We start from the raw sequence: 16,866 nt of genomic DNA on the forward strand, positions 1-16,866 counted from the left end.
GGCCCTGGTGAAAGAGGAGGTAATTAATGCACTAGCTTGTGAAGGAATTGGAATATTCCAAAGATGTCTTAGGGGTTGCTTTCCAGAGTTTGAAACAGAGAGGGAGTTTTATTCCACAGCTGACTACACCTGAACTGGCAGTACTTCAGTTTGACACTGTGGAGGGGGCAATTTTATCCAAATTGCCTGTCGGGAGACTGATAGGGTCCGATGCAATTTTGGTTTCACACCCTGCCTGATTTTACCTTCAGTTGAGGACATTCCCGCTCTCATGGGGTCTCACCCAGTGAGCTAGGTTAAAATTGCCCTCTTTGTAGTTGGATAGGAAATTGTTCAGGTTTTCAGTGTGCCTTCATAAGCACATCACATTTACAGTGTTCATTAGCAGAACCAGAAGGAAGGGTAGCTCAATAAGATCATTTCATTTACACTAGGACATTTCATAATACAAAGTGCAGATAGCTTAGTCCAACAAGGTCATAATCGTCTTTGCACTGAGCCCTGTAGTTTTAGTTTTGTTAATATTGTAACAGAGATCACGGTTATCACTGCTGTTTCCGATTAGCGTTGTGGAATTCTTATAAACTATCAAAACCGGTGTTATGAGCAGGTGAGAAAGAAGTCTAGGATTTCTTTTCAGCCTTCACCTGGTCTTACTGTAACAGAGTTTTATTTTTAAACACCCCCTTGGTTTTTAGCTCCCCCTTGGTGAATCCTTGTTCACTATTTTCCAATTATAAGGCAAAGAAACCAGCACAAACAGGCTTTCTCAGGTTCAATGAAGAAATTTATTAAACTTAAACTCTAATTCAGTTAACACCTACGGATACACGACACACCCACGCTAGCATGCATACGCAATACACACATGCAGATAGAGACAGAAAGAAAACAGAAGAAATAAAGTGGAAAGGTTTGAGGCAATATCTGAGGAGGTTTTTTGTACTACAGTTCTTCAAGCTCACTGTAGAGTCCTTGATTGTAGGTAGATCTTGCTTTTTGTTGGGGCCCAGTATTCTTCTTAAACCTTGTTCGCTGTAGGAGACTTTTCTCTCTTGGTGTTCATGTGTCTTCAGTGGATTCAGAGGCTTTTGAGAAAGAGATGGGAGCAGACAGGAGAGAGATGTTCTCAGTTCAGGAGCAAACAGACACTCTGCCCAAACTGTTTGTACAAATTCAAAAAACTCAGGTTGCCCAGCAGGTTAGTCATGTGACTAGCTGGTTTGACCATGTCCGTTTGTGTATTCGGACATCTTGGCAGTCAACCTGGAACGTGAGCTCCCCCATCTTCAACCTCTGGTGATCAAAAGGCCATTGTGGGTTGAATGTCAGAGAATGGCTGCTTTGTCCTTCCAAACTCCATCTGCCAATATGCAAATGTCCCTTCTAGCCACGGCCGATCTGTTCAACAAGTCCTCTCTTAAATCCAGTAACAGTTTAAATTGAATGTGCATGGCAAAATCACTGTGCCCCGTTCATGGCAGGTCGGGGCCTGGCATGACACAGGCCGATGGGATTTAGTGGCAGCAAGATGGTACTGCAACTGGAACGGAAACATCAGGACTGATGAGACCAGCAGTGTATGACCACCACATAAACTTTGGATGGTTAGTTAGTGAAGACAAGTGGCTCAGGAAATCAATTAAACATAGAAAGAGATAACTTGCATTTACATGCCATGTTTCATAACCTCAGGACATCCCAAAATTGCTTTACAACCAAAGGAAAGACACTGTTGTATCACGGCAATTTGCATACAGCAAGGCCGGGAGCGCAGGAGAATCCCCCAGTTCCACCAAGGCCCAGGACTATTCCCAGTGCAACCAAATCCCCAGGACTATTACTCAGTGCCACCAAAGCCCAGGGGAATCCCCCAGTGCAACCAATAAGCTAAATGAGGTGATAAACTCTATTTTTGAATTGATGTTGGTTGAGGGATAAACATCGGCTAGGGCACCAGTGAAAACGTCTCTGCTGTTCTTTGAATAGTCATGTGGAATCTTTAAGGTCCATCCACATTGGGCCTAAGTTTAATGGCTCATCTGAGAAATGACACCACCAACAGTGCAGCACTCCCGTGGTAATGTACTAATACTCAGTATTCAGTAAAGAGTGTTAAATAAAAACTGATTGGGTTCAGCATTTGCAACTTTTTGGCATCTGCTGGTATTTTCTTTTTATGTCCGCATGGCATGTCCAAAACTGAAGGCAGTACTCCAGATAGGATCTGAATAAGGTTCATAGAGTCATAGAAACATACAGCACAGAAACAGGCCCTTCGGCCCATCGTGTCTGTGCTTGTCATCAAGCACCTATCTATTCTAATCCCATTTTCAGCACTTGGCCCTTAGCCTTGCCTGCTATGGCGTTTCAAGTGCTCATCTAAATACTTCTTAAATGTTGTGACGGTTCCTGCCTCGACCACCTCTTCAGGCAGTGTGTTCCAGATTCCAACCACCCTCTGGGTGAAATTTTTTTTACGTCAAATCCCCCGTCTGCCCCTTACCTTAAATCTATGTCCCCTGGTTATTGACCCCTCCACCAAGGGAAAAAGTTTCTTCCTATCTATCCGATCAATGCCCACCATAATTTTGTATACTTCTATTAGGTCCGCCCTCAGCCTTCTTTGCTGTAAGGAAAACAACCCTAGCCTATCCAGTCTCTCTTCATAGCTGAAATGTTTCAGCCCAGGCAACATCCTGGTGAATCTCCACTGCACCCTCTCCAGTGCAATCACATCCTTCCCATAGTGTGGTGCCCAGAACTGTATACAGTACTCCAGCTGTGGCCGAACTAGCATTTTATATAGCTCCATCATAACCTCCCTGCTCTTATATTCTATGCCTTGGCTAATAAAGGCAAGTATCTCATATGCCTTCCTAACCACCTTATCTACCTGTGCTGTTGCCTTCAATGATCTATGGACAAGTACACCAAGGTCCCTCTGACCCTCTGTACTTCCGAGGGTCCTACCATCCATTGTATATTCCCTTGCCTTGTTAGTCCTCCCAAAATGCATCACATCACACTTCTCAGGATTAAATTCCATTTTCTGCTGCTCCGCCCATTTTACCAGCTCATCTATATCATCCTCTAATTTAAGGCTTTCCTCCTCACTATTTACGACACCACCAATTTTCATGTCATCTGTGAACTTACTGATCATACCTCCTATATTCATGTCTAAATCATTAATGCACTCTACAAACAGCAAGGGTCCCAGCACCAATTCCCACACTTCACCACTGGTCACAGGCTTCCACTCGCAAAAACAACCCTTGACCATCACCCTCTGCCTCCTGCCACCAAGGCAATTTTGGATGCAATTTGCCAAATTGTCCTGGATCTCATCGGCTCTTACCTTCTTAAGAATCTCCCATGCGGGACCTTATCAAAAGCCTTAATGAAGTCCATTCAGACTACATCAACTGCTTTACCCTCATCTACACATCTAGAAACCTCCTCGAAAAATTCAATCAAATTTGTTAGGCACGATCTCCCCTTGACAAAGCCATGCTGACTATCCCTGATTAATTCCTGCCTCTCCAAGTGGAGATTAATCCTGTCTGTCAGCAGTTTTTCCAATAGCTTCCCTACCACTGATGTTAGACTCACCAGCCTGAAATTACCTGGTTTATTCCTGCTACCCTTCTTGAATAATGGTACCACATTCGCTGTCCTCCAGTCCTCTGGCACCTCTCCTGTGGCCAGACAGGATTTGAAAATCTTTGTCAGAGCCTCTGCTATCTCCTCCCTTGCCTCACATAATAGCCTGGATACATCTCATCTGGGCCTGGGGATTTATCCACTTGCCCACTAAAACAGCTAATACTTCCTCCCTTTCAATGCTAATTTGTTCAAGTATATCACAATCCCCCTCCCTGATCTCTACACTTACATTGTCCTTCTCCATAGTGAATACAGATGAAAAGGAATCATTTAAAACCTCACCTATGTCGCCCGGCTCCACACACAGGTTGCCACTTTGGTCCCTAATGGGCCCGACTCTTTCTCTGCTTATCCTCTTGCCCTTAATATACTTATAAAATGCCTTGGGATTTTCCTTTATCTTGCCTGCCAGTGTTTTTTCATGCCCCCTCTTCACTCTCCTAATTACTTTTTTAAGTACCCCCCGACACTTTCTATACTCCTCGAGGGCCTCCACTGTTTTCAGCACCCATAAGCCTCCTTTTTTTTCCTTATCCAATCCTCTATATCCCTTGACATCCAGTGTTCCCTGGACTTGTTAGTCCTATCCTTCACTTTTACTGGAACATGTTGGCTCTGAACTCTCACGATTTCCTTTTTGAATGACTTCCACTGGTCTGATGTGGACTTTCCTACAAGTAGCTTCCCTCCAAGAGGGAAGTGGAGGAGCATATATGTCGGAAAATCACAGATAGGTGTAGGAATTATAGGGTTGTAATAGTAGGTGATTTTAACTTCCCTAATATTGACTGGGACTGCCTCAGTGCTAAGGGATCAGATGGGGAAGAATTTGTTAAGTGTGTCCAGGGTAGTTTTCTGAAGCAGTATGTGGATGGCCCTACTAGAGAAGGGGCTACACTCGACCTCCTCTTAGGAAATGAGGATGGGCAGGTGGTTGATTTGTCAGTGGGGGAGCACTTTGGGACCAGTGGCCATAACTTTATTAGCTTCAAGATAGTTATGGAATAGGATAGGACTCGTCCTCAGTTGAAGTCTTAAATTGGGGGAAGGCTAATTTTGATGGCATCAGACAGGAACTCTCAAAAGTTGAATGGGTGAGGCTGTTTACAGGTAAAGGGACGTCTGGCAAGTGGGAGGCTTTTAAAAGTGAGAGAGGAAGAGTTCAGGGCCGGCATGTTTCTGTTAGATGGAAGGGCAAGGCTGGCAAGTTAAGGGAACCTTGGTTGAAGAGGGATATTGAGGGTCTGATCAGGACAAAGAAGGAGGCATATGTCAGGTATAGGCAGCTGGGATTGAGCGAGTCCCTCAAGGAGTATAGGGAATGTAGGATTACACTTAAGAAGGAAATTAGGAGGGCAAAAAGGGGCCATGAGATTTTCCTGGCAGATAAGATAAAGGAGAATCCTAAAAGATTCTAGAAGTATATTAAGAGTAAAAGGGTAGCTAGGGAGAGAGTAGGTCCCCTTAAGGATCAGTGTGGTAATCTATGAGTGGAGCCACGGGAAATGGGCCAGGTCTTAAATAAATACTTCTCGTCTGTATTTACCACGGAGAAGGCTGTGGAAGCTAGTGAGGTCAAGGGAGGGAACAGCGATATCCTGGAGCATATCAACATTACAAAGGAGGAGGTGTTGGAGGTTTTGAAGCTCATTAAAGTGGATATATCCCCAGGGCCTGACCAGGTTTATCCTAGGATGCTATGGGAAGCAAAGAATGAGATTGCTGGGGCCCTGGCAGAGATTTTTATATCATCATTAGCCACGGGTGAGGTACCAGAAGACTGGAGGATAGCTAATGTTGTGCCTTTGTTTAAGAAGGGCAGCAGGGATAAGCCAGGGAACTACAGGCCGGTGAGCCTTACATCAGTGGTGGGAAAGTTATTGGAAGGGATTCTGAGAGATAGGATTTATATGCATTTGGAAAGGCATGGTCTGATTAGGGATATTCAGCATAGCTTTGTGCATGGGAAATCATGTCTCATGAATTTGATTGAGTTTTTCGAGGAGGTGACTAAGAGGATTGACGAGGGCAGGGCGATGGACATTGTCTACATGGACTTTAGCAAGGCCTTTGACAAGGTCCCGCATGGTAGGCTGGTCCAGAAGGTTCGAACATATAGGATCCAGGGTGAGCTAGCAAATTGGATACAAAATTGGCTTGGTGATAGGAGGCAGAGGGTGGTAGTGGAGGGTTGTTTTTCAGATTGGAGGCCGATGACCTGTGTTGTGCCAAAGGGATCGGTGCTGGGCCCTCTGTTGTTTGTCATATATATTAATAACTTGGTGTGAATGCAGAGGGCATGATTAGTAAATTTGCAGATGACACCAAAATTGGTGGTATAGTGGACAGGAAAGAAGGTTGTCTAAGGTTACAACAGGATATAGATCAACTGGTAAAGTGGGCAAGGGATTGGCAAATGGAATTTAACGCAGACAAGTGCGAAGTGATGCATTTTGGGAAGTTAAACCAGGGCAGGACATATACAGTGAATGGCAGGGCCCTGGGGAGTGTTGTTGAGCAGAGAGACCTTGACGTGCAAGTACGTAGTTCCCTGAAAGTGGCAACACAGGTAGACAGGGTGGTGAAGAAGGCGTATGGCATGCTTGCCTTTATCGGCCGAGGCATTGAGTACAAGAGTTGGGATGTCATGTTACAGTCGTACATAACTTTGGTTAGGCTGCATTTGGAGTACTGTGTGCAGTTCTGGTTGCCGCACTACAGGAAAGATGTGATTATGCTAGAGAGGGTGCAGAAAAGATTCACAAGGATGTTGCCTGGTTTGGAGGGCTTGAGTTATAAAGAGAGATTGGATAGACTGGGTCTGTTTTCCCTGGAGCGAAGGAGGCTGAGAGGGGACATGATAGAGGTATATAAAATTATGAGAGGCATAGAGAGGGTAGATAGCCAGAGTCTGTTTCCCATGGTAGGGGTGGCTAAAACTAGAGGGCATAGATTTAAGGTGAGAGGGAGGAGGTTTAAAGGGGATCAAAGGGGTAAATTTTTCACACAAAGAATAGTGGGTATCTGGAATGAGCTGCCTGAGGAGGTGGTGGAGGCAGGAACAGTAGCAACATTTAAGAGGCATCTGGACAGGTACTTGAATGAGCAAGGCATAGAGGAATATGGAATTAATGCAAGCAGGTGGGATTAGTATAGATAGACATTATGGTCGGCATGGACGCGGTGGGCCGAAGGGCCTGTCTCTCTGCTGTGGCTCTATGATTCTATGCCTCGAGCTGCTCCCAGTCCACTTTTGTCAGATCGTGTTTTATTAATTGAAATCGGCCTTCCCCCAATTCAATACTTTTATTTCCGGCCCCTCTTTGTCCTTTTCCATAACTACCTTAAATCTTACAGTTCAGTGCAAAGAAAACATAACTTGTACAATGCTGAGTCCAACCACCACCCAACCCCCACCATCCCGACCCCCTGCAACCGCAATCCTCCACTTGAGATAAAAGCCAATTTTCCATTAGTTTTTTGGATTAAATTTGGTGCTGCACCAGGAAACTACAAGTGATTCAAACCTCACGTTCCAACGACTGTTCTGCCAAATCCCAGCTTCTCACAATCCCAAATACCCCTATCACTATGCCACAAAATTTAGCAGCAGCATTGCAATCCTTCAAAACTTCAAATCTCACACCATTTCTGCCAAACTCCGACGATTGCCCAGTGCCAGCAAAGGCAAGGAGAATCCCCCAGTTCCACCAAAGCTCAGGAGAATCCCTCAGTTCCACCGAAGCTCAGGAGAATCCCTGAGTTCCACCAAAGCTCAGGAGAATCCCCCAGTTCCACCAAAATCCAGGAGAAACCCCCATTATCACCAAAGCCCTGGAGAATCCCCCAGTTCCACCAAAATCCAGGAGAAACCCCCATTTCCACCAAAGACCTGGAGAATCCCCCAGTTCACCAAAGCCCTGGAGAAACCCCAAGTTCCACCAAAGCCTTGGAGAATCCCCCAGTGCCACCAAAGCACTGGAGAATCCCCCAGTGCCACCAAAGCCCTGGAGAATCCCCCAGTTCCGCCAAAGCCCAGAATAAAACCCCCGTTCCACCAAAGCCCTGGAGAATCCCCCAGTTTCACCAAAATCCAGGAGAAACCCACATTTCCACCAAAGCCCTGGAGAATCCCCCAGTTCCACCAAAATCCAGTAGAAACCCCCATTTCCACCAAAGCCCTGGAGAATCTCCCAGTTCCACCAAAAGCCAGGAGAAACCCCCATTTCCACCAAAGCCCTGGAGAATCCCCCAGTTCCACCAAAGCCCTGGAGAATCCCCGTTCCACCAAAGCCTTGGAGAATCCCCCAGTGCCACCAAAGCCCTGGAGAATCCCCCAGTGCCACCAAAGCCCTGGATAATCCCCCTATTTCCGCCAAAGCCCAGAATAAACCCCCCATTCCACCAAAGCCCTGGAGAATCCCCCAGTTTCACCAAAATCCAGGAGAAACCCCCAGTTCCACCAAAGTTCAGGAGAATCCCCCAGTTCCATCAAAGTCCAGAAGAGTCCCCCAGTTCCACCAAAGCCCAGGAGAATCCCCCAGTTCCATCAAAGCCCAGAAGAATCCCCCAGTTCAACCAAAGCTCAGGCGAATCCCCCAGTTCCACCAAAGCTCAGGAGAATCCCCGAGTTCCACCAAAGCCCAGAAGAATCCCCCAGTTCAACCAAAGCTCAGGAGAATACCCCAGTTCTACCAAAGCTCAGGAGAATCCCCCAGTTCCATCAAAGCCCAGAAGAATCCCCCAGTTCAACCAAAGCTCAGGAGAATCCCCCAGTTCCACCAACGCCCAGGAGTATCCCCCAGTTCCATCAAAGCCCAGAAGAGTCCCCCAGTTCCACCAAAGCCCAGGAGAATCCCCCTGTTCCACCAAAGCTCAGAAGAATCCCCCAGTTCCACAAAGCCCTGGAGAATCCCCCAGTTCCACCAAAGCCCAGGAGAATCCCCCAGTTCCACCAAAGCCCTGGAGTATCCCCCAGTTCCACCAAAGCCCTGGTGAATCCCCCAGTTCCACCAAAGACCAGAAGAATCCCCCAGTTCCACCAAAGACCTGGAGAAACCCCCAGTTCCATCAAAGCCCAGGAGAATCTCCCAGTTACACCAAAGACCTGGAGAATCCCTCAGTTCCACCAAAGCCCTGGAGAATCCCCCAGTTCCACCAAAGCCCAGGAGAATCCCCCAGTTCCACCAAAGCCCAGGAGAATCCCTCACTTCCACCAAAGCCCTGGAGCATCCCTCAGTTCCACCAAAGCCCTGGAGAATCCCCCAGTTCCACCAAAGCCCAGGAGAATCCCCCAGTTCCACCAAAACACAGAAGAATCCCTCAGTTCCACCAAAGCCCTGAAGAATCCCTCAGTTCCACCAAAACCCAAGAGAATCCCCCAGTTCCACCAAAGCTCAGGAGACTCCCCCAGTTCCACCAAAGCCCTGAAGAATCCTTCCGTTCCACCAAAGCTCAGTAGACTCCCACAGTTCCACCCTAACCCTGAAGAATCCCTCAGTTACACACAAACCCTGAAGAAATCCCAAGTTCCACGAAAGCCTTGGAGAATCCCCCCATGCCACCAAAGCCCTGGAGAATCCCCCAGTGCCACCAAAGCCCTGGAGAATCCCCCAGTTCCACCAAAGCTCAGGAGACTCCCCCAGTTCCACCCTAACCCTGTAGAATCCCTCAGTTACACCCAAACCCTGAAGAATCCCCAGGTTCCATGAAAGCCTTGGAGAATCCCCCAGTGCCACCAAAGCCCTGGAGAATCCCCCAGTGCCACCAAAGCCCTGGAGAATCCCCCAGTTCCACCAAAGCCCAGAATAAACCCCCCGTTCAACAAAAGCCCAGAATAAACCCCCCATTCCACCAAAGCCCAGAATAAACCCCCCGTTCCAACAAAGTCCTGGAGAATCCCCCAGTTTCACCAAGGTCCAGGAGATACCCCCATTTCCACCAAAGCCCTGGAGAATCCCCCAGTTCCACCAAAATCCAGGAGAAACCCCCATTTCCACCAAAGCCCTGGAGAATCCCCCAGTTCCTTCAAAGCCCTGAAGAATCCCCCAGTTTCTTCAAAGCCCAGGAGAATCCCCCAGTGCCAACAAACCCCAGCAAAATCCCCCAGTTCCTTTGAAGCCCAGAAGAATCCCCCAGTTTCACCAAATCCCAGGAGAATCCCCCTGTTCCACCAAGGCCCTGGAGAATCCCACAGTTCCACCAATGCCCTGGAGAATCCCCCAGTTTCACCAAAGCCCAGGGGAATCCTCCTGTTCCACCGAAGCCCTGGAGAATTCCCCAGTTCCACCAAAGTCCAGGAGAAACCCCCAGTTCCACCAAAGCCCAGTAGAATCCCCCAGTGCCACCAAAGCCCTGGAGAATTCCCCAGATCCACCAAAGTCCAGGAGAATCCCCCAGTTCCACCAAAGCCCTGGAGAATCCCCCAGTTTCACCAAAGCCAAGGGGAATCCTCCTGTTTCACCGAAGCCCTGGAGAATTCCCCAGTTCCACCAAAGTCCAGGAGAAACCCCCAGTTCCACCAAAGCCAAGGGGAATCCCCCAGTGCCACCAAAGCCCTGGAGAATCCCCCAGTTCCACCAAAGCCCTGGAGAATTCCCCAGTTCCACCAAAGCTCAGGAGAATCCCCCAGTTCCACCAAAGCTCAGGAGAATCCCCCAGTTCCACCAAAGCTCAGGAGAATCCCCCAATTCCACCAAAACCCTGGAGAATCCCCCAGTTCCACCAAAGTTCAGGAGAATCCCCCAGTTCCATCAAAGTCCAGAAGAGTCCCCCAGTTCCACCAAAGCCCAGGAGAATCCCCCAGTTCCACCAATGCTGAGGAGAATCCCCCAGTTCAACCAAAGCTCAGGAGAATCCCCCAGTTCCATCAAAGCCCAGAAGAATCCCCCAGTTCAACCAAAGCTCAGGAGAATCCCCCAGTTCCACCAAAGCTCAGGAGAATCCCCCAGTTCCACCAAAGCCCAGAAGAATCCCCCAGTTCAACCAAAGCTCAGGAGAATCCCCCAGTTCCACCAAAGCTCAGGAGAATCCCCCAGTTCCATCAAAGCCCAGAAGAAACCCCCAGTTCAACCAAAGCTCAGGAGAATCCCCCAGTTCCACCAAAGCCCAGGAGAATCCCCCAGTTCCATCAAAGCTCAGAAGAGTCCCCCAGTTCCACCAAAGCCCAGGAGAATCCCCCTGTTCCACCAAAGCTCAGAAGAATCCCCCAGTTCCACAAAGCCCTGGAGAATCCCGCAGTTTCATCAAAGCCCAGAAGAGTCCCCCAGTTCCACCAAAGCCCAGGAGAATCCCTCAGTTCCACCAAAGCTCAGGAGAGTCCCCCAGTTCCACCAAAGCCCAGGAGAATCCCCTAGTTCCACCAAAGCTCAGGAGAATCCCCCAGTTCAACCAAAGCCCAGGAGAATCCCTCAGTTCCACCAAAGCCCAGGAGAATCCCTCAGTTCCACCAAAGCCCTGGAGCATCCCTCAGTTCCACCAAAGACCTGGAGAATCCCCCAGTTCCACCAAATCCCAGGAGAATCCCCCAGTTCCTCCAAAACCCAGAAGAATCCCTCAGTTCCACCAAAGCCCTGAAGAATCCCTCAGTTCCAACAAAACCCAGGAGAATCCCTCAGTTCCACCAAAGCTCAGGAGAATCCCCCAGTTCCACCAAAGCCCAGGAGAATCCCCCAGTTCCATCAAAGTCCAGAAGAGTCCCCCAGTTCCACCAAAGCACAGGAGAATCCCTCAGTTCCACCAAAGCTCAGGAGAATCCCTCTGTTCAACCAAAGCCCAGGAGAATCCCCCAGTTCCACCAAAGCCAAGAGAATCCCTCAGTTCCACCAAAGCCCAGGAGAATCCCCCAGTTCCACCAAAGGCCAGGAGAATCCCCCAGTTCCTCCTAAGCCCTGGAGAGTCCCCCAGTTCCACCAAAGCCCTGGAGAATCCCCCAGTTCCACCAAAACCCTGGAGTATCCCCCAGGCCCACCAAAGCCCTGGAGAATCCCCCAGTTCCATCAAAGCCCAGGAGAATCCCCCAGTTCCACCAAAGCCCAGAAGAAACCCCCAGTTCCATCAAAGCCCAGAAATATCCCCCAGTTCCATAAAAGCCCAGGAGAATCCCTCAGTTCCACCAAAGCCAGGAGAATCCCTCAGTTCAACCAAAGCCCAGGAGAATCCCCCAGTTCCACCAAAGCCAAGAGAATCCCTCAGTTCCACCAAAGCCCAGGAGAATCCCCCAGTTCCACCAAAGGCCAGGAGAATCCCCCAGTTCCACCTAAGCCCTGGAGAGTCCCCCAGTTCCACCAAAGCCAGGAGAATCCCCCAGTTGCAACAAAACTCAGGAGAATCCCCCAGTTCCACCAAAGCCAGGCGAATCCCCCAATTCCACCAAAGCCCAGGAGAATCCCCCAGTTCCACCAAAGCCCTGGAGAATCCCCCTGTTCCACCAAAACCCTGGAGTATCCCCCAGGCCCACCAAAGCCCTGGAGAATCCCCCAGTTCCATCAAAGCCCAGGAGAATCCCCCAGTTCCACCAAAGCCCAGAAGAATCCCCCAGTTCCACCAAAGACCAGGAGAATTCCCCCAGTTCCACCAAAGCCCAGGAGAATCCCCCAGTTCCTCCAAAACCCAGAAGAATCCCTCAGTTCCACCAAAGCCCTGAAGAATCCCTCAGTTCCAACAAAACCCAGGAGAATCCCTCAGTTCCACCAAAGCTCAGGAGAATCCCCCAGTTCCACCAAAGCCCAGGAGAATCCCCCAGTTCCATCAAAGTCCAGAAGAGTCCCCCAGTTCCACCAAAGCACAGGAGAATCCCTCAGTTCCACCAAAGCTCAGGAGAATCCCTCTGTTCAACCAAAGCCCAGGAGAATCCCCCAGTTCCACCAAAGCCAAGAGAATCCCTCAGTTCCACCAAAGCCCAGGAGAATCCCCCAGTTCCACCAAAGGCCAGGAGAATCCCCCAGTTCCTCCTAAGCCCTGGAGAGTCCCCCAGTTCCACCAAAGCCCTGGAGAATCCCCCAGTTCCACCAAAACCCTGGAGTATCCCCCAGGCCCACCAAAGCCCTGGAGAATCCCCCAGTTCCATCAAAGCCCAGGAGAATCCCCCAGTTCCACCAAAGCCCAGAAGAAACCCCCAGTTCCATCAAAGCCCAGAAATATCCCCCAGTTCCATAAAAGCCCAGGAGAATCCCTCAGTTCCACCAAAGCCAGGAGAATCCCTCAGTTCAACCAAAGCCCAGGAGAATCCCCCAGTTCCACCAAAGCCAAGAGAATCCCTCAGTTCCACCAAAGCCCAGGAGAATCCCCCAGTTCCACCAAAGGCCAGGAGAATCCCCCAGTTCCACCTAAGCCCTGGAGAGTCCCCCAGTTCCACCAAAGCCAGGAGAATCCCCCAGTTGCAACAAAACTCAGGAGAATCCCCCAGTTCCACCAAAGCCAGGCGAATCCCCCAATTCCACCAAAGCCCAGGAGAATCCCCCAGTTCCACCAAAGCCCTGGAGAATCCCCCTGTTCCACCAAAACCCTGGAGTATCCCCCAGGCCCACCAAAGCCCTGGAGAATCCCCCAGTTCCATCAAAGCCCAGGAGAATCCCCCAGTTCCACCAAAGCCCAGAAGAATCCCCCAGTTCCACCAAAGACCAGGAGAATTCCCCCAGTTCCACCAAAGCCCAGAAGAATCCCCCAGTTCCACCAAAGCCCTGGAGAAACCCCCAGTTCCATCAAAGCCCAGAAGAATCCCCCAGTTCCATCAAAGCCCAGGAGTATCCCTCAGTTCCATCAAAGTCCAGAAGAGTCCCCCAGTTCCACCAAAGCCCAGGAGAATCTCCCAGTTCCACCAAAGCTCAGAAGAATCCCCCAGTTCCACCAAAGCCCTGGAGAATCCCCCAGTTCCATCAAAGCCCAGAAGAGTGTCCCAGTTCCACCAAAGCCCAGGAGAATCCCCCAGTTCCACCAAAGCTCAGGAGAATCCCCCAGTTCCATCAAAGTCCAGAAGAGTCCCCCAGTTCCACCAAAGCCCAGGAGAATCCCTCAGTTCCACCAAAGCTCAGGAGAATCCCTCAGTTCAACCAAAGCCCAGGAGAATCCCCCAGTTCCACCAAAGCCAAGAGAATCCCTCAGTTCCACCAAAGCCCAGGAGAATCCCCCAGTTCCACCAAAGGCCAGGAGAATCCCCCAGTTCCACCTAAGCCCTGGAGAGTCCCCCAGTTCCACCAAAGCCAGGAGAATCCCCCAGTTGCACCAAAGCTCAGTAGAATCCCCCAGTTCCACCAAAGCCAGGCGAATCCCCCAGTTCCACCAAAGCCCAGGAGAATCCCCCAGTTCCACCAAAGCCCTGGAGAATCCCCCAGTTCCACCAAAACCCTGGAGTATCCCCCAGGCCCACCAAAGCCCTGGAGAGTCCCGCAGTTCCATCAAAGCCCAGGAGAATCCCCCAGTTCCACCAAAGCCCAGAAGAATCCCCCAGTTCCACCAAAGACCAGGAGAATTCCCCCAGTTCCACCAAAGCCCTGGAGAATCCCCCAGTTCCATCAAAGCCCAGAAGAATCCCCCAGTTCCATCAAAGCCCAGGAGAATCCCTCAGTTCCACCAAAGGCAGGAGAATCCCCCAGTTCCACCAAAGCTCAGGAGAATCCCTCAGTTCCACCAAAGCTCAGGAGAATCCCCCAATTCCACCAAAGCCCTGGAGAATCCCCCAGTTCCATCAAAGTCCTGGAGAATCCCCCAGTTCCACCAAAGCCCTGGAGTATCCCCCAGTTCCACCAAAGCCCAGGAGAATCCCCCTGTTCCAGCAAAGCCCTGGAGAATCCCCCAGTTCCACCAAAGCCCTGGGGTATGCCCCAGTTCCACCAAAGCCCTGGAGAATCCCCTCGTTCCATCAAAGCCCAGGAGAATCCCCCAGTTCCACCAAAGCCCAGCAGAATCCGCCAGTTCCACCAAAGCACAGGAGAATCCCCCAGTTCCACCAAAGCCCAGAAGAATCCCCCAGTTCCACCAAAGCCCAGCAGAATCCCCCAGTTCCACCAAAGCTCAGGAGACTCCCCCAGTTCCACTAAAGCCCTGAAGAATCCCTCAGTTCCACCCTAACCCTGAAGAATCCCTCAGTTACACCCAAACCCTGAAGAATCCCCAAGTTCCACGAAAGCCCTGGAGAATCCCCCATTGCCACTAAAGCCCTGGAGAATCCCCCAGTTCCACCAAAGCCCATAATAATCCCCCCATTCCACCAAAGCCCTGGAGAATCCCCCAGTTTCACCAAAATCCAGGAGAAACCCCCATTTCCACCAAAGCCCTGGAGAATCCCCCAGTTCCACCAAAATCCAGGAGAAACCCCCATTTCCACCAATGCCCTGCAGAATCTCCCAGTTCCACTAAAGCCCTGGAGAATCCCCCAGTTCCTTCAAAGCCCAGAATAATCCCCCAGTTCCTTCAAAGCCCAGGAGAATCCCCCAGTGCCACCAAAGCCCAGGAAAATCCCCCAGTTCCTTTGAAGCCCAGAAGAATCCCCCAGTTCCACCAAATCCCAGGAGAATCCCCCTGTTCCACCAAGGCCCTGGAGAATCCCCCAGTTTCACCAAAGCCCAGGGGAATCCTCCTGTTCCACCGAAGCCCTGGAGAATCCCCCAGTTCCACCAAAGTCCAGGAGAAACCCCCATTTTCACCAAAGCCCAGGAGAATCCCCCAGTGCCACCAAATCCCTGGAGAATCCCCCAGTTCCACCAAAGCCCTGGAGAATTCCCCAGTTCCACCAAAGTCCAGGAGAAGCCCCCAGTTCCACCAAAGCCCTGGAGAATCCCCCAGTTTCACCAAAGCCCTGGAGAATACCCCAGTTCCACCAAAGCCCTGGTAAATCTTCCAGTTCCACCAAAGTCCAGGAGAAACCCCCAGTTCCACCAAAGCCTTGGAGAATCCCTGAGTTCCACCAAAGTCCAGGTGAAATCCCCAGTTCCACCAAAGCCCAGGAGAATCCCCAACTGCCTCCAAAGCCCAGAAAAATCCCCAGTGCCACCAAAGCCCTGGAGAATGCCCCAGTTCCAGCAAAGCCCTGGAGAATCCCCCAGTTCCACCATAGCCCAGGAGAATCCCTCAGTTCCACCAAAGTCCAGGAGAATCCCCTAGTTCCACCAAAAGCCAGAAGAATCCCCGAGTGCCACCAAAGCCCAGGAGAATCCCCCAGTTCCAGCAAAGCCCTGGAGAATCCCCCAGTTCCACCAAAGCCCAGGAGAATCCCCCAGTTGCGCAAAAGCCCTGGAGAATCACCCAGTGCCACCAATGCCCTGGAGAATCCCCCAGTTCCACCAAAGCCCTGGAAAATTCCCCAGTTCCACCAAAGTCCAGGAGAAACCCCCAGTTCCACCAATGCCCTGGAGAATCCCCCAGTTCCAGCAAAGCCCAGGAGAATCCCCCAGTTCCACCAAAGTCCAGGAGAATCCCCCAGTTCCACCAAAACCCAGAAGAATCCACCAGTTCCACCAAAGCCCAGGAGAATCCCCCAGTGCCCCCAAAGCCCAGAAAAAGCCCCAGTGCCACCAAAGCCCTGGAGAATGCCCCAGTTCCACCAAAGCCCAGGAGAGTCCCCCAGTTCCACCAAAGCCCAGGAGAATCCCCCAGTTCCACCAAAGCCCTGGAGAATCCCCCAGTTCCAACAAAGCCCAGGTGAATCCCCGAGTTCCAACAAAGGCCAGGAGAACACCCCAGTTCCAGCAAAGCCCAGGAGAATCCCCCAGTTCCAGCAAAGCCCAGGAGAAACCCCCAGTTCCAACAAAGCCCAGGAGAGCCCCCCAGTTCCAACAAAGCCCAGGAGAATCCCCCAGTGAAACCAAAGCCCAGGACAATTCGCCAGTGCCACCAAAACCCAGGAGAATCCCCCAGTGAAACCAAATTCCCTGGATTATTCTGCAGCACCATCAAAGCCCCAGACTATTCCCAGCATGATCAAATTCCCAGAACTTTTCCAGTTGCCACCAAAGTGCTGACTATGCACCATGCTGCTAAACCCCATCCCCTCTTGCCATTATTTGTAAATATCCAATATCAGCCTTTAATTGGTGCATGTTTCATGATATGTTGCTGTATATTCTCAGCTTTAAGTATGGTAAAGAATAAAGGCAAAGAAATATATACAAATATATGCTCGCTTATTTATAGTTCTCAGAGCATAACGGACAGAGTTTTGAAATTCAATTCCCAAGGCAGCAGAAAAAATCCCCAATTTTT

The 16,866-nt window shown here is 50.3% G+C and overlaps 1 protein-coding gene across 1 annotated transcript; it reads left to right on the plus strand.

The window, feature by feature from the left end:
- The first annotated feature begins 9,873 nt into the window (after positions 1–9,873).
- Positions 9,874–16,466, plus strand: LOC137374234 (nascent polypeptide-associated complex subunit alpha, muscle-specific form-like). The gene is made up of 4 exons (XM_068040022.1): positions 9,874–11,052; positions 11,186–12,110; positions 12,342–14,695; positions 15,177–16,466. The coding sequence occupies exons 1-4, from the start codon at positions 9,874–9,876 to the stop codon at positions 16,464–16,466; spliced, it is 5,748 nt and encodes a 1,915-aa protein (XP_067896123.1).
- Positions 16,467–16,866: the final 400 nt, after the last annotated feature.

This window comes from Heterodontus francisci, chromosome 10 (genome assembly GCF_036365525.1).
Source record: "Heterodontus francisci isolate sHetFra1 chromosome 10, sHetFra1.hap1, whole genome shotgun sequence".
Taxonomy (NCBI): Eukaryota; Metazoa; Chordata; class Chondrichthyes; order Heterodontiformes; family Heterodontidae; genus Heterodontus; species Heterodontus francisci.